Source organism: Petromyzon marinus, chromosome 5 (genome assembly GCF_048934315.1).
Source record: "Petromyzon marinus isolate PM22_M1 ecotype Great Lakes invasive population chromosome 5, UKy_Petmar_22M1.pri1.0, whole genome shotgun sequence".
Lineage (NCBI taxonomy): Eukaryota > Metazoa > Chordata > Hyperoartia > Petromyzontiformes > Petromyzontidae > Petromyzon > Petromyzon marinus.
The window spans coordinates 3,165,126-3,189,614 of NC_133671.1; the positions used below are offsets into that span (position 1 = coordinate 3,165,126).

The window sequence follows — 24,489 nt, forward strand, 5'->3', positions numbered from 1 at the left end:
GTTTTTCTTGTTCATGTTTTTGTTTGTTTGTTTGTTGCGGTTGCACCCGATTCAAGAGCCGAATGGCTCACAGGGCTATACCAAAATAAATAAACTGAAAACTGAAAAAACTGAGTGCTCTATTGGCGAAAAGTGAAGGCGCAGGTGACGTCACGGGGGAAGTGCGCGGATAAAGTCACGGACAGGGAGGTGCGGCTGACGTCACGGGGGGAAGGCACGCAGAACGTCACGTGCGGGGGGTGGATCGCGGGTGACGCCCAGGGGGTTTTGCCGCGATGAAGACGTCACGGAAAGGGATGCGCGGGTGACGTCACGACGGTGGATGCACCGGTGACGTTAGGGAGGGGGGAGGCGCTGATGACGTCATGCCCGGCGAACGCGCCGCGCAGTGGCGAGGAGCGAGGAAAGGAGCAGGCGCCATGAGCGCCTCGCGGAGCCAGGTGCGGGACTAGGCCGCGTTACCCTGGGGGAGACCGCGTTACCTTGTGTGAGACGTTACCTTGTGTGAGACGTTACCCTGAGGGAGACCGTGTTACCTTGTGTGAGACCGCGTTACCTTGTGTGAGACGTTACCTTGTGTGAGACGTTACCTTGTGTGAGACGTTACCCTGAGGGAGACCGCGTTACCTTGTGTGAGACGTTACCTTGTGTGAGACGTTACCCTGAGGGAGACCGTGTTACCTCGTGTGAGACGTTACCTTGTGTGAGACGTTACCTTGTGTGAGACCGTGTTACCTTGTGTGAGACCGTGTTACCTTGTGTGAGACCGTGTTACCTTGTGTGAGACGTTACCCTGGGGGAGACCGTGTTACCTTGTGTGAGACGTTACCCTCGGGGAGACCGTGTTACCTTGTGTGAGACGTTACCTTGTGTGAGACGTTACCCTGGTGGACACCGTGTTACCTTGTGTGAGACGTTACCCTGGGGGACACCGCGTTACCTTGTGTGAGAGTTACCTTGTGTGAGACGTTACCTTGTGTGAGACGTTACCTTGTGTGAGACGTTACCTTGTGTGAGACGTTACCCTGGGGGAGACCGCGTTACCCTGAGGGAGACGTTAACAATTGGGGGAGAAGTTACGCTGAGGGAGACCGCGTTAACCTGAGGGAGACGTTACCCTGGGGGAGACCGTGTTACCTTGTGTGAGACGTTACCCTGAGGGAGACCATGTTACCTTGAGGTGAGACGTTACCCTGGGGGAGACCGTGTTACCTTGTGTGAGACGTTACCCTGGGGGAGACCGTGTTACCTTGTGTGAGACGTTACCCTAGGGGAGACGTTACCCTGAGGGACACCGTGCTACCTTGTGTGAGACGTTACCTTGTGTGAGACGTTACCCTGAGGGAGACCGCGTTACCTTGTGTGAGACGTTACCCTGAGGGAGACCGTGTTACCTCGTGTGAGACGTTACCTTGTGTGAGACGTTACCTTGTGTGAGACCGTGTTACCTTGTGTGAGACCGTGTTACCTTGTGTGAGACCGTGTTACCTTGTGTGAGACGTTACCCTGGGGGAGACCGTGTTACCTTGTGTGAGACGTTACCCTGGGGGACACCGCGTTACCTTGTGTGAGAGTTACCTTGTGTGAGACGTTACCTTGTGTGAGACGTTACCTTGTGTGAGACGTTACCCTGGGGGAGACCGCGTTACCCTGAGGGAGACGTTAACAATTGGGGGAGAAGTTACGCTGAGGGAGACGTTACCCTGGGGGAGACCGTGTTACCTTGTGTGAGACGTTACCCTGAGGGAGACCATGTTACCTTGGGTGAGACGTTACCCTGGGGGAGACCGTGTTACCTTGTGTGAGACGTTACCCTGGGGGAGACCGTGTTACCTTGTGTGAGACGTTACCCTGGGGGAGACCGTGTTACCTTGTGTGAGACGTTACCCTAGGGGAGACGTTACCCTGAGGGACACCGTGTTACCTTGTGTGAGACGTTAACCTGAGGGAGACGTTACCTTGTGTGAGACGTTACCCTAGGGGAGACCGTGTTACCTTGTGTGAGACGTTACCCTGGGGGAGACCGTGTTACCTTGTGTGAGACGTTACCTTGTGTGAGACGTTACCTTGTGTGAGACGTTACCCTCAGGGAGACCGCGTTACCTTGTGTGAGACGTTACCTTGTGTGAGACGTTACCCTGGGGGAGACCGTGTTACCTTGTGTGAGACGTTAACCTGAGGGAGACGTTACCTTGTGTGAGACGTTACCCTGGGGGAGACCGTGTTACCTTGTGTGAGACGTTACCCTGGGGGAGACCGTGTTACCTTGTGTGAGACGTTACCCTGGGGGAGACCGTGTTACCTTGTGTGAGACGTTACCCTGTGTGAGACGTTACCTTGTTTGAGACGTTACCCTGGTGGACACCGTGTTACCTTGTGTGAGACGTTACCCTGGGGGAGACCGTGTTACCTTGTGTGAGACATTACCCTGAGGGAGACCGTGTTACCTTGTGTGAGACGTTACCCTGAGGGAGACGTTACCCTGGGGGAGATCGCGTTACCTTGTGTGAGACGTTACCCTGGGGGAGACGTGTTACCTTGTGTGAGACGTTACCCTGAGGGAGACCGTGTTACCTTGTGTGAGACGTTACCCTGGGGGAAACCGTGTTACCTTGTGTGAGACGTTACCCCGGGGGTGACCGTGTTACCTTGTGTGAGACGTTACCCTGAGGGAGACCGTGTTACCTTGTGTGAGACGTTACCCTGGGGGAGACCGTGTTACCTTGTGTGAGACATAACCCTGGGGGAGACCGTGTTACCTTGTGTGAGACGTTACCTTGTGTGAGATGTTGGCATGTGTGAGACTTTACAGAGTGCGAGACGTTACCTTGTGTGAGACGTTACCTTGTGTGAGACGTTCTGTAATGCTGAGAGTTGATACTATAGCACTAGTATTGGTACTATAGCGCTGTAGTAGTGGTACTGTAGCACTGTAGTAGTGATACTATAGTCGCTGTGATACACGGCGTGACTTCCTCTTTCTCCCAACTCTGTTCGGCGTCTTTTTGTGCGTAGCGTCATCTCCACCCCCGCATCTATTTCACTCGCCACATCTCTCTCTCTTATACACTTTACACATTAGACTCTCGATTATCCACGCTAATGACGGGGAGGATAATAATCCAAACATATCCATTTTCTAGATTTAAAGCTTTCGTGACTGCTAGGATCCATACTCTTTGGTTCTATTGGATAAAGTCACGTAGGTGAAAATAAAATAACAAAAAATCACGACGTTTCGGCCACAACACAAGCGGCCTTCATCAGGTGAAGGGACGAGACTGTCTGGAGGACAGCGCAGGAGTGGAAGAAGCCACGCTTAGATCACGACCTTTAAGCTGTGTGAGAAGAAAAAGGCCACGCGCCTTGACAAAGGAATTAGCATATAATTTAGCATTGAAATGGCTCATTGAAATAGCTAAGTTAAAGTATACACATCCACAGAGGTACCCCTTGACAAAGGAATTAGCGCTGGAGTGGAAGAAGCCACGCTTAGATCACGACCTTTAAGCTGTGTGAGAAGAAAAAGACCACGCGCCTTGACAAAGGAATTAGCATATAATTTAGCATTGAAATGGCTCATTGAAATAGCTAAGTTAAAGTATACACATCCGCAGAGGTACCCCTTGACAAAGGAATTAGCATCGAATTTAGCATTGAAATAGCTGAGTGATTAGCTTGTAACTGGTCACAGAAATAGCTATGTTAAAGTTAGAGCATATACATTCACCGAGGCACCTAGTACAAATCAAACAGGAGAATTTAGCGAAACACAACCACACTCAGACATCGGACCTGTGTGCGAGCAAACAAGAGGTGGTGTACGTGCCGGTGGACTGATGATATCATCTCTCAGGTCGATGTAGCCTTCAAAGGCGTAGGACACATCCAAGCAGACGTTGCGAGAGCTGAAATAGCCACTATTCTTAAGAATGCTAAGAAACCCATTAGTAACAGCAAAAATTGAACGCTCTGAACTCGCGAATTTAAAAAACAGAAGTGATATAGTCATCCTCTCAGCCAATAAAGGCAACGCTACTGTTATTACGGATAAAGATTCATACAACAACAAAATCCAGAATCTGCTCAACGATGGAAGTTACTCAAAAATAAAAAATGACCCTACTAATAGCCTAGCGATAAAAACCAACAAGATCATCACAAGTTCGACCTCCCTAATCGACCCAACTAAACGTCCCTCCCTAAAACCTGCTGCAAGACCCCCTAGATTCTATGGTCTTCCCAAGATTCATAAAGAAGGCACCCCACTTCGACCCATTGTATCCACGATCAACTCCCCTACCTATAGACTAGCCCGTTTTCTGTCAGATACCTTGCTGCCTTTCACTGGCAAGACTGCCTCAGCAGCACTCAACTCAGCCCAATTGGTCTCTATGGTCAAAGACGTTGTACTGTCCCCTGACGATATCCTTGTCAGCTTCGATGTGGTATCTTTGTTCACCAAGGTCCCAGTACCTGATACCATTGAAATAATTGAAAATTTGGTCCAACATGGACTAGACCCCGACACACCTGCACTGGTTAGACACTGCCTCAACAATACCTACTTTACTTGGAATGGCTCCTTCTACAAACAAAATGAGGGTACCCCCATGGGATCCCCCTTATCACCAGTGATAGCCAATATTTTCATGGAGAAATTTGAATCAGACGCCATCCAGACTTCCACCCTCAGACCTTCCCTGTGGAAGAGATATGTGGATGACACTTTCGTCATTTGGCCACATGGCCTCCCAGCTCTGAACCTTTTCCTACACCACATAAATTCCAGACATCCCGCCATCAAATTCACCATGGAAGTGGAGAAAGATGGCAAGCTACCATTCTTAGATGTTCTGTTTGAGAGGAGACCTGATGGCTCATTGGGGCATTCTGTCTACAGGAAACCCACCCACACAGATTCCTACTTGAAACCTGATTCCCACCACTACCCAGCCCAAAAGAATTCTCTCATCAAAACTTTATACCATAGGGCTCATTGCATTTCAGACCAACACCACCTGACCAGTGAATTAAAACATGTACACCTGGCCCTGAAAAGGAATGGTTACTCTGACCGTACCATCCGCCAAGCTGTCTCTCCCTCCATACAGAAACAACCAGTTGATACTCCGGTCAAAACCATCACACTTCCATATATAGCAGGCGTTACTAAAAATATTTCCAAAATTCTAAACAAACACAAGATCCAGGTCCGGTTCAATACAGTACACAAAATTCGTGATCTGATCCCATCTGTGAAGGATGTCATTCCTGATTTACAGTACCCCGGGGTTTACAAATTGAGTTGTACCTGCGGTGATTGCTACATCGGTGAGACAAAGCGACATGTCTCTGACCGAATTCGCGAGCACAAATCAGATTTGAAACACGGCAAAACAAATTCTTCTGCCGTGGCTGATCACTGTTACAACGCTGTGGGGGATCACGATATAATTTTCTCCGATACCAAGGTTCTTTGCAAACCCACGGGCTTTTATCAGAGATTTGTTCATGAAGCAATTCAGATCTACAAACACAGACACAATTTCAATCGAGAGGATGGTTTCAAATTAAGCAACCATTGGAAAGATGTTCTAAATCGAACTAAACATTAAACTAATTTCAATGGTACAGTATATTTTTCAAGTAGTGGTACCCCAAACTTTTGCAGCTCTTATAAATTCCCCCTTTTCACACCATCAATAGGTAAACTCCCCCCTTCCCCCCCCCCCACGCCAAACTGCGAGTCCACCGGCACGTACACCACCTCTTTCCTAAAATCCGCCAATCAAATGCTAATTTTTATGCTAATTTCTTTGTCAGAATACCTTGTTTGCTCGCACACAGTTCCGATGTCTGAGCGTGATTGTGTTTCGCTAAATTCTCCTGTTTGATTTGTACTAGGTGCCTCGGTGAATGTATATGCTCTCACTTTAACATAGCTATTTCTGTGACCAGTTACAAGCTAATCACTCTGCTATTTCAATGCTAAATTCGATGCTAATTCCTTTGTCAAGGGGTACCTCTGCGGATGTGTATACTTTAACTTAGCTATTTCAATGAGCCATTTCAATGCTAAATTATATGCTAATTCCTTTGTCAAGGCGCGTGGTCTTTTTCTTCTCACACAGCTTAAAGGTCATGATCTAAGCGTGGCTTCTTCCACTCCAGCGCTAATTCCTTTGTCAAGGGGTACCTCTGCGGATGTGTATACTTTAACTTAGCTATTTCAATGAGCCATTTCAATGCTAAATTATATGCTAATTCCTTTGTCAAGGCGCGTGGCCTTTTTCTTCTCACACAGCTTAAAGGTCGTGATCTAAGCGTGGCTTCTTCCACTCCAGCGCTGTCCTCCAGACAGTCTCGTCCCTTCACCTGATGAAGGCCGCTTATGTTGTGGCCTAAACGTCGTGATTTTTTGTTATTTTATTTTCACCTACGCGACTTTACCCAATAGAACCAAAGAGTATATCCATTTTCCGCAGATCTCTATGCCAAAAATCAGTTATGTCTTCCAATTTACGTGTAATATCCAGTTTCTGATTCAAAGTTAGAACAACACGCTTCCGTTTCTCTGCCATCGCACAGTGTTTATAAATTAAAACTCACAAAAAAATGATCGGATAAATCTCTCAAAATGAAGTACAACTGACAATTTCGATTGTTACCCTTTCGATGTAGAACGAACGCTAACAATGTACCGACCGATAGATGATGCGCGTGCTCAGTGATAATAACTCTTTCCTGCTCCCGCCCAGCAGAAGACAGCACCCACTCAGTGGACAGCAACAGAGCCACGCCAATCAACATCAATCAAACTCTGCCCACCATTGTAAATACATGCCAACTACTGTACTGTTGAGGCGATCACGTGGATCTCGGATTAACCGGAGCAACATTTGTTCGGTTTAAGCACATGACTTGTGATAAACATTTGCAAGAATAGCAATGTATTACTGTTTTTAGATTGTTAATTTGGGCTTAAGGGAAAATCTATGCGTTATTAATTCATATCAAAATCTCAGGTGCACGGTTAATATGCAAATAGGATAAACCGCACAAGGATAATCGAGAGTTTTATTTAAATAAATGACTGTCACACATGGCATATTTAAAGAAATTCTGTATAAACGCAACAAATGTGAAAGTAAAAATGTTTAACCTTTGTACTGTCAAATATAAACAATAAAATAACAGTTTGGAACGGCACCGCCACCGTTATCCCTTACGAGCAGCAAAATTAGGCAGCACTTTCCAGGAACGCAACTAGGCCTCGGCAAGGTAAGGTAAAAGATAAAAACAACGAGCCTACCTTTACCCTACTTTTACCTTACGACAATACAATCACTTTACCCCACCTTTTAGCAGGTAAGGTACAAGGTTAAAAGCAACGAGCCTACCTTTACCCTACCTTTTACCCTCACCCCATACAAATTACCCGGTTACAGGGTAATTACTGGGGTACTACACATGAAAAAGGTTTATAACAGGTAAATGCTAGGTAGAGCGCTTTATTCATATAGAATACTCTCGATGATTCCAATTTTACACGCTTTCATTAACTCACTCTGTTGTCATTGTTGTGGTATCCTCAAATCTTGTAACAAAATTTTAACCCACTTCTCAATGTGGTATCGACTGCAAACTTGGTATACTTATGTCATACTAATGACAATACTATATTCTATCATAAAAATAAAATATATTTTAAACATTCTTTTTTATATGTTATGTTTCAGCTTGGGTCTAATTGTCCACTGTCAACTGACGTTGGCTGTAATTGGCCACGGTCCCTTACGTTGTGGAAAGCTTTGGGGCCATTTCCTGGAGTTGTGGAGTTCTGCCATTACTAGTACATTTCATAAAAGCGTGTTCTTAAAAAAGTTTTTTTTTAAATATTACTTATTAAATGGAGGCCACGGACTGCGCCATAGAGCTTTTAGCGGTAAACAAGGCACCGTATTTACCGGGTAATACTTCACGCTACCTTTACCCTATCGGGTAATTCTTCCGAGCTACCTTTACCCTACCCTTTACCTTACCCCTTGGCATGTCGATACCTTTACCCTTTATCTTTACCCTTTTACCCGGTAAAAAAGGTAAATTACCTTACCGAGGCCTAAACGCAACCCCCGCGTTAAGCGAGGACTTTGCTGCGGTTGTATGATTTTATTTCAACCGTGCAATGTGCTGGTGTACCTCCTACTCGCAGCCTCTATGATTCCGCTTTATAATTCACTCTTCCAGCAAGGGTCAAAGGGCCCCCCCCCCCCACGTAAGGTTTTCATGAGTCGGAGCATTTATACATTTAAAAAATGTCAAAACGCGCCGCGGGAAAACTGTACCTCCGTTGTTTATCCAGCCTCGTTAAGGGGGCAGTCATTTCTAAGTTTATCATGTTGACAGGTACAATCAGTCGTGTTTTACGTGTGTCATGGGATGTATGATTTATTTATTTTAATTTTGTAGAGTCCGACATGGGTTATGTTGTGTGCATACGATTGAGTTATATATTTTTTCCCCAATGTAAATCATGCAGCAGTTTTTGTCGGTTGATGTGCCCATCGTTGTGACACGTGTGCATGCAGGATGCGTCCTTACAGGAGCCTGAGAAGGCACAGCAAGAATCCAGAACAGAATCGACGGTTCCATCTGATCACCGACCAGAGGGCAAGCCTGCGGAGAAGTTAACCAACGCATCCCAGCCTTTGGACGACAATGCTTCCGCAAAAGAGTCACGCCTTCAGCGGCGTTCCAAAAAAGAATCCCAAGCGGCTGAATGTCCAGAAGGCGAGTCCCAGGCTTCGCTCGGTTCTCGCAAGCCAAGCGAAGAGTCGGTGGACGCGCAGCGCCGAAGGGGAGATGCTGACTGTGAGCGGCAAGTTGCGGAGGTTGAGGGTGACGCGGGAGGAGAGTGCTCCCGGGCGTTGCAGGCCGGAGCGGAGGGCGAGCGCAGCAGCAGCAGCAACGCGGTGATGATGACTGCGCGGGACGCGGCGCGCATCAGCAACGCCTCCATGCTGCTTCTCGATGCCGCGGAGCGCAGCAGCCACCGCCTGTGGATTGGAAACATCGACCTGCGTGTCACGGAGTGAGTCGAGCGTTGGGCGAACGTACGTGTGCAGCACACGTACACACACACGCGTGCATGCATGGAAGGTAGATCATCGATTATCCGGGGTGGACGGAGCACTGGATTTTCAAAAACGCCAGGTAATCGCTAATCATTATTTAACATAGGTTATTTTTTCACATTCTTGTATAACATTGCCTGCAGGTGTTTTAAATTTGTTTACTCCATGAAATTGGCATGAATAAATATACAAATAGACGAATACATATCTTTCAAAGTTACTGTATTTACTGTACCGTACTTACCACTGCAATCTCGAAGACTCTGCATGTATATACTTCTAGATTTGAAGTTTTCGTGACTGCAATGATCTATACTCTTTGGTTCTTTCGGTAAAGTCACGTAGGTAAAAATTAAAATAAAGTTAATCAAATCACGACGTTTCGGAAGCAACACAAGCCTCCATCATCAGGTGGGATAGTCACAGCAAGAAGTAATGTCCACTACAGCAAATTACTTCTTTGCTGTGACTATCCCACCTGATGACGGAGGCTTGTGTTGCTTCCGAAACGTCGTGATTTGATTAACTTTATTTCTTATTTTTACCTACGTGACTTTACCAAAAGAACCAAAGAGTATGTATATACTTGCAGTATTTTCATTGTTTAAGTTGTATGTAGTGTATAATGTACTGTATGTAACATTTAACACTGAAATCAAGTGCAGCTACTTTTTTCGTCATGCACGCGGTGCCGATCGCCAGACTGGGTACAGTCTTTGGAGCGATTTTGCCGGTTTCGCCGGATCGGCACGGGACCGCCAGATCTAGTTGAAAACCGCCGAATAATCGCGTGCCGGATAATCGATGATCAACTGTATGTTGAACTTCTTTCGCACTCTACGTAGCCAACCGTGCTAATCGGAGGTGCGTACATATCCATTGTTATACTGCACTTCGTTTACTCCTATACCCTTCCGTCTCCACCAGCCTGGTCGAGCCGGCGTTGTGACATATGGGTAAAATAATCCCCGTGGCATGGGTTGACCAAAGGCTGAAAACGGTAGATGTCATTGATTTGATATTTGCAGAGGTGCCTAATAGAAGTCGATGCCTCTCATTGGAGACAAAAATCTCTGCTTCACTCTCACCGCTTAGGTGAGAGTGATCCGTAGATCATATGGAGGTGCACAGAATCGTACGCTCGCGATGTGCACGGTGGTGGTTCTCCTTTGGGATTGATTCAATCTATGTTTACGTTTATAGAGAGCGCCTTAGCTCAAGGCGATTTACGTAGTTTCAAAATGAATTAGTTGGCAGGGGCGTGCAAGGGTTGAGAAACGAATGACCATGAAAGGGGAGGGAAGGAAGTGAATGGGGCGTGGGGGGGTGAAGGACAGAGAGTGGGCGAGAGAAAAGAGATGTGGCTTTAAACTGAAGGGGAGATCTGGGAATTTCCGCCACTGCGTTATCCTGGCTCCAATCATATCGCTCTTCACGCTCATCCTCGGTCTCCTTCAATCACTGCTCCTGCACCCCTACTTGACCCGTCACAGCAGGTGTTCCCCAAGGCTCTGTCCTGGGCCCCCTTCTCTTCTCCCTCTGCATCTCTCCTCTCGAAACACTCATCTCCTCCTTTCACTTCTTCCACCACTTCTTCGCCGACGACGTCCAAATGTTCTCCTCTTTCTCCACTTTCACTCCGGACCTCTCTTCTCGCATTTCAGCCTGCCTAACCGCCCTTCAATCTTGGATGTCGCTTCACCTCCTTGCTATCAACCCCTCTAAAACCCAATGTTCTATTTTTTTCCCCGCTGCTCTTTCCCCTCCACGCACCCTCGCCATCACCTTCCCACCCTTCTCAATCACCCCTGTCCCTTCTGCCCACAACCTTGGTGTCCTCTTTGACTCCTCCTTTCCCTCACCTCTCACATCTCCGCCATCACCCGCACTTGTCGTTTCCACCTTGTCAACATTAGCAAAATAGGCCCTCTCATCCCTCAGTCGACGGCCAAACTGCTAATACACTCACTCATTCCCTCGTCTAGACTACTTTAACTCTCTCCTGCTCGGTCTACCAGAATATGCATTCATTCCACTACAACATATCCAAAATGCGTCTGCACATTTCATTTACAACCTACCACACTGCTCCCGTACCTCTGCCCTTCTTATAGAAATGCACTGGCTCCCCATCTACCCGGTGTCTCTTCAAGCTAATTACGCTGGTATTTAAATCTTTGCATGGCCTTGCCCCACCTTCCCTCATCTCGTTTTACGTCCCCTCCCACCTGCTCCGCTCTCAATCTCTCCTATCACTCCGAACCGTTCCCCCTTCTCCATGTGCACAATCGCCGTTTCCGCTCCTTTTCCTTACTTTCCCCCCTTGCACTGGAACAAACTTCCCCTCCATATTAAGCAGGCACCTTCCCTGTCTAGTTTCCGCTCCTCCCTCAAGACCTCCACCTCTTATCCCTGGCCCATCCTTCCCTGGGCACCCCCATAATTCCGGTACCCACTAACGACCCTCCTTATATCCCATCCCTATTCACCGTATCACTTTTAGTTACCCTAATTGTACCACTCATAACCCTTGTAAAGTGATTTGGATAAAAGCGCTATATATATAAGATAAGATGTACACATGGTGTGGAGCACGTGGCGTAATCAATCGTGTCACACGTCCCACAAACAGGTCCAGAGTTTGCCTGCCTATTCACATTCTTCTAGAAATCGTTGACCTAAAACGTTGGACCTATCTCCGTGTATTATTTCGCCATGCACAGCCCGTGGCCTTACTGTGGTGCCTCTGGCTGACAATTTTGTTTGGCATGATTTAACACTTTTGTATTTGTCGTTTGTCTGCATGCTCCATTGTTAACGCGTGTGTAGTTTTAGACTGACTCTTAAGAGTACAGTAGTCCCTTGGTTAACAGTGACATTGGTTAACGGTTTTCCGATTAATGATTCGCTTCCCATAGGGACCTCCCCATGGTTTATACTAATTTTTCAATTGTGATTAACGGCATGTTTACGTTATGCACGCAGTAGTGCCAGTTTCGGCCAATCGGAGCGCTCGTAAGCGGGGCTGAGCCAAGACCCTCAGCCAATCAGCGACGCACCATTTATAAGCGTTTAGACCTCGACTGGCTTTGTTCACATTGTGTTTTCTGTTTTGACAGGGAAGACCGCTCTCTTGCAGACTCGGTGATTTTTACTTATTTTTTACTACGTTCGATTAACAGTTATTTCGGTTCACGGACTACGGTATGCATGCGTCTTCTTTGGCGAGCACGTTTTCCTGCGTTTGTATTCATTATGTCTGCGCGTGCGTTTGTTTGCACGTGACAGATTTCACCTGTTAAAGATCCTGCAAAAGTTTGGCCACATCAAGGAGTTTGACTTTTTATTCCACAAATCGGGTCCTTTGGAAGGCCAGCCTCGAGGATACTGCTTTGTGAACTACGAGACGAGACCGGTAAGAGCAAATACATACACACAGCTACGCACCACACACACACACGGTGTGAGTTCCTACAAATACGTACACACAGCCACACACACACAGTGTGACTTACTACAAATACATACACACAGCCACACACACACACGGTGTGACTTCTAACAAGTACACACAGCCACACACACACGGTGTGACTTACTACAAATACCTACACACAGCCACACACACACGGTGTGACTTACTACAAATACATACACACAGCCACACACACACACGGTGTGACTTCTAATAAGTACACACAGCCACACACACGGTGTGACTTACTACAAATACCTATACACAGCCACACACACACACACGGTGTGACTTACTACACATACCTACACACAGCCACACTCCACTAACACACACACGGTGTGACTTACTACAAATACCTACACACAGCCACACACACACACGGTGTGACTTCTAATGAGTCCACACAGCCACACACACATGATGTGAGTTACTACGGATTGCGTCAAACATATCAAGTAATTCGTTTTCAATCTTGATGATTTAAAAGTGCGTCGCTCCAGTGGCTTCCTAACATTGGAAGGAAGAGAGTTCCAAACGGTCTCAGAAGCGCATGTGAAAGCGTGCGATGGAGTGATCGTCTTATTTTCGATGGTTGGCCAGAAGCCGCCGTTGCGAGGATGACCGGAGTTTGCGTGATGGTTAATGCTGCTTGACGAGAAGAATAGAGAACAGGAACGGTTCCGAAACGCGTGCCGGTCCTTTGCGTTCAGTGTTCTTAATTTGTGTACCGGCACAGTTTCTACCACCGCACAGGGTCTGTTAACCCTGTGCATGGTTGAGTGCGTCGTAACGTGTTGTGGCTCGTTGCGATCTCTCTCTGTGTGTGTGTGCATGGCCGTCAGGAAGCGGAACGTGCCATACAGCACCTGAACGGGAAGCTGGCTCTCTCGCGCCCGCTTGTCGTCCGCTGGGCACATGCGAAGTTTGCGGTGAGTGCCCGCGCTTTTGGCATTCACTAATCATGGCGGATCTCAACCAGCGGAATGCAAAAAAGGCCTTTAGGTGGTGGGGGAATGGGGCGCAGACTGTGGCATGATTGACGTGCAGGAGAAATTTCAAACGTGCGTGCAGAACGTCGGTAAAATGGTGTTCTTTACTAATTTTCAGAGGGGGGGGGGCCCACTTCCGCCCGATAAGACAGTGGTGAGGGCCGCCACACCGCTTGCAAGGGGGGTGTTTTCACATTCGTGTATTGTCGGGGAGGCCTCCCGTCAGGGGCCGCACTAAAGGCCACCAGGGACCGCCAGTGGCCCGCGCGCCTCGCCACGAAGAGCGCTGACGTAGCGGCAACAACCCAATTTACACCGCAGTACCGGGAGGTGACGGGTTGTGTTTCCACTGCAGAAGCCGAGCCGTGCCACAACAGATATGTGGAGGCACGTGTAGATGACCCGGTGACGCACACATGCACGCAGTTGCACATATGTCCAGGCCGGAAGTTGGGACACAAGTGGTCTTGATTGGGGGGGGGGGGGGGCCCGCGTGCATTAGCAATAAAGTTGAGAACCACTGCGTTAAAACCAATGATTGCATACACACACGAACGTGCACAGTTTAGAATGTCTAATGTGTATCTTCTGGGTTATAAGAGGCTCGGAGAAGTAAGACACGCTCCAAATTGCGGAGTAATTTTTAAAGAGAGAGGGAGTGTTTTATGTACATGTGTGAGAACGTGGTACTTTGGAGAGCTGACTTCCACAAGATGATGCTGAACATGCCGCTTTAAACCAGGGAGCGATGTCTTCTGGACGATGATTCTGAATGGATGGTGTGGTGTCTTCTTCTGTGCTTATGTATTTAAGAGGAGGCTGAACAACTAGATTAAAAACACATCTTGCGGAAGACAATATAAGACGCTTCGCCAACTTGTGCTTTAAAATACTTGGGAAAAAATACATCTGGAATATTATGGTAATTACACTTAAAACTGAAAAACATTATTAACTGGCATTGACCAAACATCGCAGTGTTGACAAATGACCTGCAAATTACTGAACCCTTTCTCTCTCCAATGATGTACGTGTCCATCATCAAAACCGAACCGGAAGAAAAAATCAAATAACTTTATCGGTACCGAGGCTCCCACAAAGCCATGCGGGAGGGTGTGTGGCAAAGTTTGGCACCAGCTGTCATAGAGTGCGGCGGTCGTGTCGCTATGGTTCTCTGCGGTGAGTACAATATCTTTAAAAACAACGGCGCTGCTACACCTCTCTAAATAAAATTAACGCTGAGCCTCTTGCTTGTTCCGAGATTCAGCGGTGAACGGGACAACCCACCCTGCAACTTGCAGACGTCTCGGAAATGTGTTACCAGCGAGCGTGTGCAGAGTTTGCTTGCAATGATTACATTGTATGTATGAAGGTTGAACTTCTTTCGCACCGTACGTAGCCAACCGTGCTCATCGGAGGTGCAGAGGAAGGACAACAAACTAAACACAAAGCAGTTTTTAAGAAATAACTTTAAAATTTACGTTTAAAAGTGCATAGTTCCAGTGGCTTTCGTATTACCGGGAGGAAGAGCATTCCAGACGGCCGCAGAAGTGCACCTGAAAGCGTGCAATGCAGCGACTGTCAAATCATGACAATCTAAAAAAAGTTACGGCGGTTTGTAGTGGAGTTCTATAAACTCTGTGACTTGTCTCACGAATGGAACCTTGCGTGCGTATGTGTGTTTTCTGTGAAATGTGCAGCAAGGATATGAGTATCCAAAGAAGGAGGTGGTCATGCCAACAAGCTTGGAGCCGTCGACCAGTGAGCCGCCAGCCCCCGTACAGACGAGCCTCAGGTGCGTGTGCGCGTGCGGAGATCTGTATGCAGTCACGTGCGCGCTCTCCCTGAGTGAGCCACCTTTTTCTGTTCCCGCTCATTCCACTGTCTTCTCCGAGCCACCGAAGCCACCGTCGCAACTTGCCAAACGGCGTCCACGGGGCTTGGACTTTTGCCGATGAAAGCAACGAAGTTAAAACGTCACGATACAAAAGAGTATATTCAATAAATTGAAGTAAATATCAGAATCTGAATACTAGAGGAATCCAATGAGCTATGAAGCTCTTTTTCACAGATGTGCAGGAAATAAAACTGGGCATCCTTGCAAATGAGATTTTCCATCTGATGAGATTTTCCAGGTGATATATGTAATAAATGAACAGCTCCTGTATAGGAATTGAGGCTTTCAATATGCAACGTCAACCCACTTAACCTGTATGCATTAATGTGCGCAGTAGAGCATTGTCCTTATCACCATGAGCAATTAACAAGTTTATTTTTTTACGCACAATTGTTGAGCACAGTCCCAAAATCACAAAACATAAATAGCCAGCAACAAACAGCACAATAAAAGTTGTCCTAGATAAGGGTAACACGTTTTTTAATTGAGCACAAAAGGTTAGTTGGGCTTCGAAAAAAAAGAGGTGAAACTGCGTGTTGATCAGAGATTGTCAAAGGGTTGAGTCTGACCGGCTCAAGGGACCCCTTTCTACCACATTATTTTGTGGGCCTGCGTTGGCAGTGGTGGTGCACAAGCACAAATAACTTGAGCACTGTCGCCTTGAAAGAAAAAATGTAGGATAGATTCAAGCATATACCACATGCGTTGTCTCGGCTAGTGGCCCTTCACATTGTTCACGGAAGTAGACCGTGTCTCCCTTGACTCGTCACTCTGTACTGAGCAGGACCGTGTCTGCCTTGACTCGTCACTCTGTACTGAGCAGGACCGTGTCTCCCTTGACTCGCCACTCTGTACTGAGCAGTACCGTGTCTGCCTTGACTCGCCACTCTGTACTGAGCAGGACCGTGTCTCCCTTGACTCACCACTCTGTACTGAGCAGGACCGTGTCTGCCTTGACTCGTCACTCTACCGAGCAGGGCCGTGTCTGCCTTGACTCGCCACTCTGTACTGAGCAGGACCGTGTCTGCCTTGACTCATCACTCTGTACTGAGTAGGACCGTGTCTGGCTTGACTCATCACTCTGCACTGAGCAGGACCGTGTCTCCCTTGACTCGCCACTCTACCGAGCACTGCTATTCACGCACAGCTCTCGGCACTCGCCGTTAACGAAAAGAGTATCTCGTAATTCCTTTGAATGGCATCTTGACGAAACGACTATTGAATCTGGTGGTAATCCATCCGTTAGCCATCAGGAGTTGCTGGATGTTATCGCATGAGTAACCTTGTCTGTAAGCAGTCGTGTTACGCGACGAGCAGATTTCACTTCACCGACCGAAATTCGGTTTCGGTTTCGGCGCCGAAAGTTGGCAAATGGCCTCTTTCGGCAAACTTTCGGTTTTGGCCGAAAGTCAATATTTTACTTTCGGTCCGGTTTCGGTTTCGGCCGAATAAGATATTGACTTTCGATCGTCATTCGTCAACCGAAGATCTATTTTTAGAATATAACGCTAGTGCTACGTCTATCACGTCAGTCGGCGCTAGGCAATCCTACGCGATAGGCTGCAAACACACACACGTCAGCAGCAGCAGCTTGGGAGTGAGGTTACAGCCGCAACCATGGTCTGCTGTCAACAGACGGCAGCCTGCATCTGCATCCGTGGGTGGAGTCTCTTTGGCGGGACGACAACAAAGTGCCTCTGTTGCCTGTTCCCAGCTGCCTGCCTGCCTTGGCTTATGTGTTGCGTTCGCGTCAGACTACACGCGTGTTGATACCGAGATTCAAAGTCTGACAATTAGAAGCCGACCGAAATTCGGCAAATGGCCTCTTTCGGCATTGTTTCTGTTTCGGCCAAAGCCAAAAAGTTAACTTTCGGTTTTCTTTGGGTTTTGGCCGAAACCAGAAGTTCAGTTTCGGTCGGCCTCTAAATGGGAGTGACTCTTTCATTCCACGATTGTGCAGGAAATAGCCACGCCTGCCACGTGTTCATGTAAGGAGTAGGCACTCTGGTTAGATATTCTTAGCTCTTTGTTTCCCTTCAACGTGACTTTACCGAAAGAGCTAAGAATATGAATGACTGCAGTCACGAAAGCTTTAAATCAAAATTGAACTCTGGTTAGATTTTCAATTTGTAGACTAAATAGGCCGGGGATCATTGAAGTCAACAAACCAACGTGTTTAGCAATCTAGCAGTGAGGCAACTCGTGTGATCTGCAGTTGTTTGATTTATAAATATCATTGACAGTCCATAAGAGGTAAATATACATTTCTTATTAAACCTGCCACCACCCGACAGCCAACTAGTAAGGTTTGTCACGTGAACAAAACGTGCCAATTCGTTACTAGTACAACACGCCGGTTGTGTGTTGGAGAGTAAACCCACTACAACATTTACAATTATAGTGTCGTGTATAGTGTAGTATACTAGTTCAGCACACCGGTTGTGTGTTGGAGAGTAAACCCACTACAACGTTTACAATTATAGTGTAGTGTATAGTGTAGTATACTAGTTCAGCACACCGGTTGTGTGTTGGAGAGTAAACCCACTACAACGTTTACAATTCCAGTACCGTGACGTTTTGCCTGTATTTACCACAACCAGCCTCATCAGGCGACGGCCAGAACAACGGATCAATTCTGGCTAATATTGCTCGCAAAAGCCTCCATGCCATTGGAAGCGGTGGTTGTGATTTCAAGTGAACAGCCATTGGTGGTTTTCCCGTAACTCTCTCTGACCACAAGAATGCGTGATGTGCGACAACGGCTCAGCGGTTGCACACTTGAAATCGTCCCTGCGCTGGACTAGTCTTGGTCGGCGTGGAAGAAGAGACCAATGACCTCCTTGGAGCTCCCTCGAGCGGGGGGACACCCTCACGTCCGACAGAGGCGTGCGCAAGCAGTTGCGGGGATGCCCCTTTACGCTTGCCCGTCGCGTGAGCGCACGCGTGCGCGTGTCCGTATCCGTCGGCGCCCATGCTTTGACAGTGCCGCCCCCTTTGTCCTTGCCGTGCGCGCAGCATCAACGCCAAGATCCAGGCGATCGAGGCGAAGCTGAAGATGATGGAGGAGAACCCCGACATGGAGTATTGCCCCTCTCCGGAGTCCAACCCCCTCTTCTACATCAACCGAGTTGCGGGCAACGCCGCGGACGGGGGCAGGCCCGAGCGGCGGCCGTGGACTGACCGGCGAGGCCGGGGGGCCCCCTACCGCTCGCATTATTCCCGCGGGGGGCGCAGATAGCACGGTCATGTACACGCACACACACGTGTCTACTAGCACACACGTCTACTAGCACACACACACACACACGTCTACTAGCACACACACACACGTCTACTAGCACATACACACGTCTACTAGCACACACACACGTCTTCTAGCACACACACACGTGTCTACTAGCACACACACACACGTCTACTAGCACACACACACACGTGTCTACTAGCACACACACGTCTACTAGCACATACACGTATACTAGCACACACACACACACACGTCTACTAGTACACGCACACACACACGTGTCTACTAGTACACACACACACGTCTACTAGCACACACACACATGTGTCTACTAGCACACACACACACGTCTACTAGCACACACACACACGTCTACTAGCACACACACACACGTCTACTAGCACACACACACGTCTACTAGCACACACACACGTCTACTAGCACACACACACACGTGTCTACTAGCACACACACACACGTCTACTAGCACACACACACACGTCTACTAGCACACACACACATCTACTAGCACACACACACACGTCTACTAGCACACACACACACGTCTACTAGCACACACACACACGTCTTCTAGCACACACACACGTGTCTACTAGCACATACACGTCTACTAGCACACACACACACACACACGTCTACTAGTACACACACACGTATACTAGTACACGCACACACACACACGTCTACTAGCACACACACACGTCTACTAGCACACACACACGTCTACTAGCACACACACACACGTGTCTACTAGCACACACACACACGTCTACTAGCACACACACACACGTCTACTAGCACACACACATCTACTAGCACACACACACACGTCTACTAGCACACACACACACGTCTACTAGCACACACACACACGTCTTCTAGCACACACACACGTGTCTACTAGCACATACACGTCTACTAGCACACACACACACACGTCTACTAGTACACACACACGTATACTAGTACACGCACACACACACACGTCTTCTAGCACACACACACACACACGTCTACTAGCACACACACACGTCTACTAGCACACACACACACGTCTACTAGCACACACACGTCTACTAGCACACACACGTCTACTAGCACACACACACACCTCTACTAGTACACACACACGTATACTAGTACACGCACACACACACACGTCTACTAGCACACACACACACGTCTACTAGTACACACACACGTATACTAGCACACACACACACGTCTACTAGCACACACACACACGTCTACTAGCACACACACACACACGTCTACTAGCACACACACACGTATACTAGTACACGCACACACACACGTGTCTACTAGCACACGCACACACACACGTGTCTACTAGCACACGCACACACACACGTGTCTACTAGCACACACACACGTCTACTAGCACACACACACACGTCTACCAGCACACACGTCTACTAACACACACGTCTACTAACACACACACACGTCTACTAGCACACACACGTCTACTAGCACACACACACACACACGTCTACTAGCACACACACACACACGTCTACTAGCACGGTCATGTACATGTATCCTTAAACAGACTGTTAGGGCAAGTGCTTTGAAGGCCGACACGGCACACGACTGGGTAGGTGGCCAACACCACGCCCGACCGCCTTTGTCTCCCCAGTGGTGATATTTTACACACGGCACCAGGTACTCATTTGAGGCTGAGTCGACCTAGGGGAGGGCCAGCACTGGTTGAGAACGTGAAGCAAACTCGGGTCGTCGGGTTCGTAGCGCAGCTCGCCACCGCTCCCCCTACCCCCACTCCCTTCCCCCGCTTATTTACATGAACACGAACACGTCTATTAGCATAATCACGAACACACGTGTGTCAGCATAGTCATGTACACACACACACGTCCGTTTTGCACGTGTGTCACACGTATATGCACATTATACGAGCATGCACTGTACATTCACGTGCACACCTCCACGGTTGTTTGCATACAGCCTCGCACATTTGTACACGCACGTGTTTGTGTGTGCGGGTTGTGTGTGCGCATCCATACGAGTGTTGATCAAAACGTTCGTAGCCTGACAAGAGAAGGTGCTTACCGACCTCAATATCATTTGTCTACACGGCTGCCTGAAAGTGCGGTGCACTAAATCGACACTTTGCCAGGCCTCGAGCTGTTTTGAGTCTAAATCCGAACACAGATGGCTCAGCTTATTTTCTCTGCAAATGATACGGTCTTTGTGGACATATATAGAAGTCACTGGGAATCAGGTCTAGTGAGTGAGATTTCTACAAATGTCTGCGTCTTTTTATATTTTTGCATTTATGGTTAACACAAAAAGTTAGCTCAGTCTTTATAAAATAAGTGTCCATTTGTTGCTCTTTCAACCACACGCACTGTGTCAGCCCACTGGACCTTTTGATCGGCCCTTGTACCTCAGTCGGTACACATGCAGGATATTTTCCCAGCGCCTAAATCCCCAATGCACATGGCGGCACTACGAAAACACCACAGCTGACACCGGCAGATGTCACCTGACAGCGATTTAATATCTCGAGCCAAACGCCACTGCCGATGTGCGAGCCGCAATCAACGGTGCGACACTTCGTGAACTCGGTGTCCACGGCGAGCGAGCGAACGAGCGTCCTTCCCGAGTGATTCACACTGTGCTCTGGAGCCAGCAGCTGGATTTACAATCTTAGACGTCGGCTTCTCGTCTCTACGCTTCGGTAACAAAAGGTCGCAACGTTTACTTTTGTTGCTAAGCAACATGGGGGAAACCGGCGACGCATGGCGCGAGAGAGGCGGCCGGCCCTGGTGAGAGGGAAATCTCCACACCGCCATCTCCTCCCCGGGGTCGCCCCACGCCCTCGGAACAGCCAGGGCAGCCGTCGCCGGCTAGCAAGGGCCGCCGACTCCGAACCACGTGACTGTCCCCTGTGTGAAGATCTGGCCGATCTCAGGTGGTGGTGGCGGTGCCGAGATTTCCCCATCCAGCTGCCCTCGATGGATTTTTTAAAAATATATATAATGATAAATGCGACAATAAAGCAACGTCTACTTTCACGTGTCATACGCCGGCACAACCTTGGTTCGGACATGTCGCAAGAACGAGCTCGAGTAGGAGCCCACGCATTTGGGGATTTCCGAGAGCCACACGGGAGAGAGACGGTGGAGCGAGTGAGGTCGAAGAACAAGCGAGGCGGTTCGGAGAAGCGGTGATGCTGGCTCCCACTAAATACGCAGCAAACATTAATTCGTCCCGATGGGGGCTGATCTGATGGAAAGGACACGACGCTGGGCACGAGATAGGATTTGCTGTTCGCTGGCATTGCGTTACGTTGCGATGTTGAGGAACCATAGCCCAACACGTTTCTATCAGCCGACTAACACCCTTGTGGAAATTGACTAATTTATCACAAATTGCTGCCTTTCCAGTTAGCTTCCCATCCCATTACCTGCCGCGCCTGTACTTTGTCTATTGCTCCACAAATGTCAGTTCTTTAATTTAACGTGTTTTGCCTCCTTTTATTTCTAACTATAGGTCATAAGTCACATTGATTTCACAAAAGCCTTGGTGTAATTTTTTTATTAATGGGATTTCTCTTTAAATTTGAGTTTAGCAGTTCATAGTTTGACTATTAAAAAAAAAAGATTGTATTCGAGATGAATAGACCAATTGTACCTAACAGTTTGCATATTTTACTGCTCAAGGTTATAATGCAATGTTTAGGTCCAAATGTCGAACTGTCTCCATGCTCAACTCGGTGTGAGCCGGTGATTGTCTACAGATGGCGACCCTCGGCGATGGAAATGTCGCATCGATTTGATGGGAGTCATTCTCCTAATGAAACTTATCAGGCTGCCTGCTACCCACTCGTGGACATCCGCATTATTGACCCGGGAGAACTGTTTGGCTGAGTTGAACCTGGCCGGGATTTTTAATTTAAATGTTTTAGGTTTCATATGTCGCCGATTGAGAAAGGATGCATTGCTTTTTCTTTCTTTCTATAGCTTTAGCTTTGTACAAGTACACTGGTAGTGAAGAAGTCGTTTAAAGGGATAGCTGAATGTGAAATTGTGAATATTTTAGAAGCAATGAAACGTGTATATAATTCAGATGATGATTTTGTAATGGCAAACTTGAATAGTTCTCAGTAAACAAGGCTTAGAAAGTGATCGAGTGTTCGTTTGTTTCTCAATCCGCTTGTCCTGGTGAGGTTCGAGGCGGCAGCGTGTTGAGTAGTGGCGGTGCAGACCTCCCTTTCCCTGGCGACAGACTCTAGCTCTTCCTGGGGAATTCCCAGGCGTTCCCAAGCCAGCTGAGCAACATAGTCCCGCCAGCGTGTCCTGTGCCAGCCCCAGGGTCTTCGCCCAGTGGTACGGGCCCGGTAGAGGTCCCGGGGAAGTCCACCGTGGGACATTTTTACGACGTGCCCGAACCAACTGACTCCTCTCGATTCGGAGGAGCAGCGGCTCGACTCGATGGCTCTCCGGAATTACCGAGCTCATCCCATCACGGAGAGTGAGCCCGGCAACCCTGCGGAGAAACCTCGTTTCGACACCTTGTACCCACGATCTCATCCTTTCGGTTATTGCCCAAAGCTCATGACCATAGGTGAGGGTGGGAATGTAGATCGACCTGTAAACCGCGAGCTTTGTTCGTGAACTCGGCTCCCACTTCACTACCACGGAATGGTGTAGTGCCCGCAACACTGAAGACACCGCACCGATCCGCCAGCCGATCTCCCGCTTCCACTTTCCATCATTCGCGAAAGAGATTTTCGAGGTACTTCAACTCCTCCACTAAGGGCAGCTGTTCCCCCATCACCTGGAGAGAACCATGACCTCAGATTTAAACGTGCTGACCCTCATCCCGGCCGCTTCACACTCGGCATCAAACAGTTCAAGTGCACGCTGGAGATCACAGACTGACGAGGCGAAGAGGACAACGTCATCTGAAAAAAGCAGTGACGCCGCCTCCATGCCCCTGTACTGGATGCTCTCCATATCCCGGCTGGCCTTGATATCCTGTCCATGAAAATCACAAACAGGAGTGGAGACGAAACGCATCCTTGGCGGAGTCCAACACCCACAGTGAAACAACTTTTATTTAACACTAAGAATACAGATAGCTCTCGCTTCGGGAATGGAGGGACCGGATAGCGCACAAAAGCGGCACCGGTACATCATACTCCTGCAGCACCTCCCACAAAAATTGTGGGGAACACGGTCACGTGATTTCTCTAAGTCTACAAATCAGAGGTCGACTGGAGAAGCGTACTCCCGTGACCCCTGAAATATCTGTGAGAGGGAAAAAGAGCCGGTCCATTGTTCCACGACCATGACGGAATCCGCATTGTTCCTCCTGTACCTGAGGCTCGTCCACCGGGTGGAGCCTCCTCTCCAGAACTTTGGCATAAGCATTACCTGGAACGCTGAGGAGGGTGGCTCCTCTGTAGTTAGAGCACAACCACGACCCCAGTTTTCGAATCCAGAGGTACTGGACTCGCCTTCCATGCAGCATTGAAGGGGCGTGTTCACCACGGCACTTCTACATTGTCCGGTGCTTTCAACAACTGGGCGAATCTCGTCCACCCCAAGCAGCTTTGCCCCTATGACCGCCTCAGCGACTTCAGCAGCCGTGATGGAAAAAGTGATCGAGTGTTCTTATGAAAATTTTTGGGGGGGTTAAATCGCATAAATATAAATGCATTGTTTACCCGC

At 48.2% G+C, this 24,489-nt stretch overlaps 1 protein-coding gene across 1 annotated transcript; it reads left to right on the plus strand.

The window, feature by feature from the left end:
• The first annotated feature begins 220 nt into the window (after positions 1 to 220).
• On the plus strand, positions 221 to 22,941 carry RBM18 (RNA binding motif protein 18). Its single transcript, XM_032946703.2, has 6 exons — positions 221 to 440; positions 8,592 to 9,094; positions 12,426 to 12,552; positions 13,458 to 13,544; positions 15,305 to 15,399; positions 18,517 to 22,941. Exons 1-6 carry the CDS (start codon positions 366 to 368, stop codon positions 18,737 to 18,739), a joined length of 1,110 nt encoding a protein of 369 aa, XP_032802594.2. The 5' UTR covers positions 221 to 365; the 3' UTR covers positions 18,740 to 22,941.
• Positions 22,942 to 24,489: the final 1,548 nt, after the last annotated feature.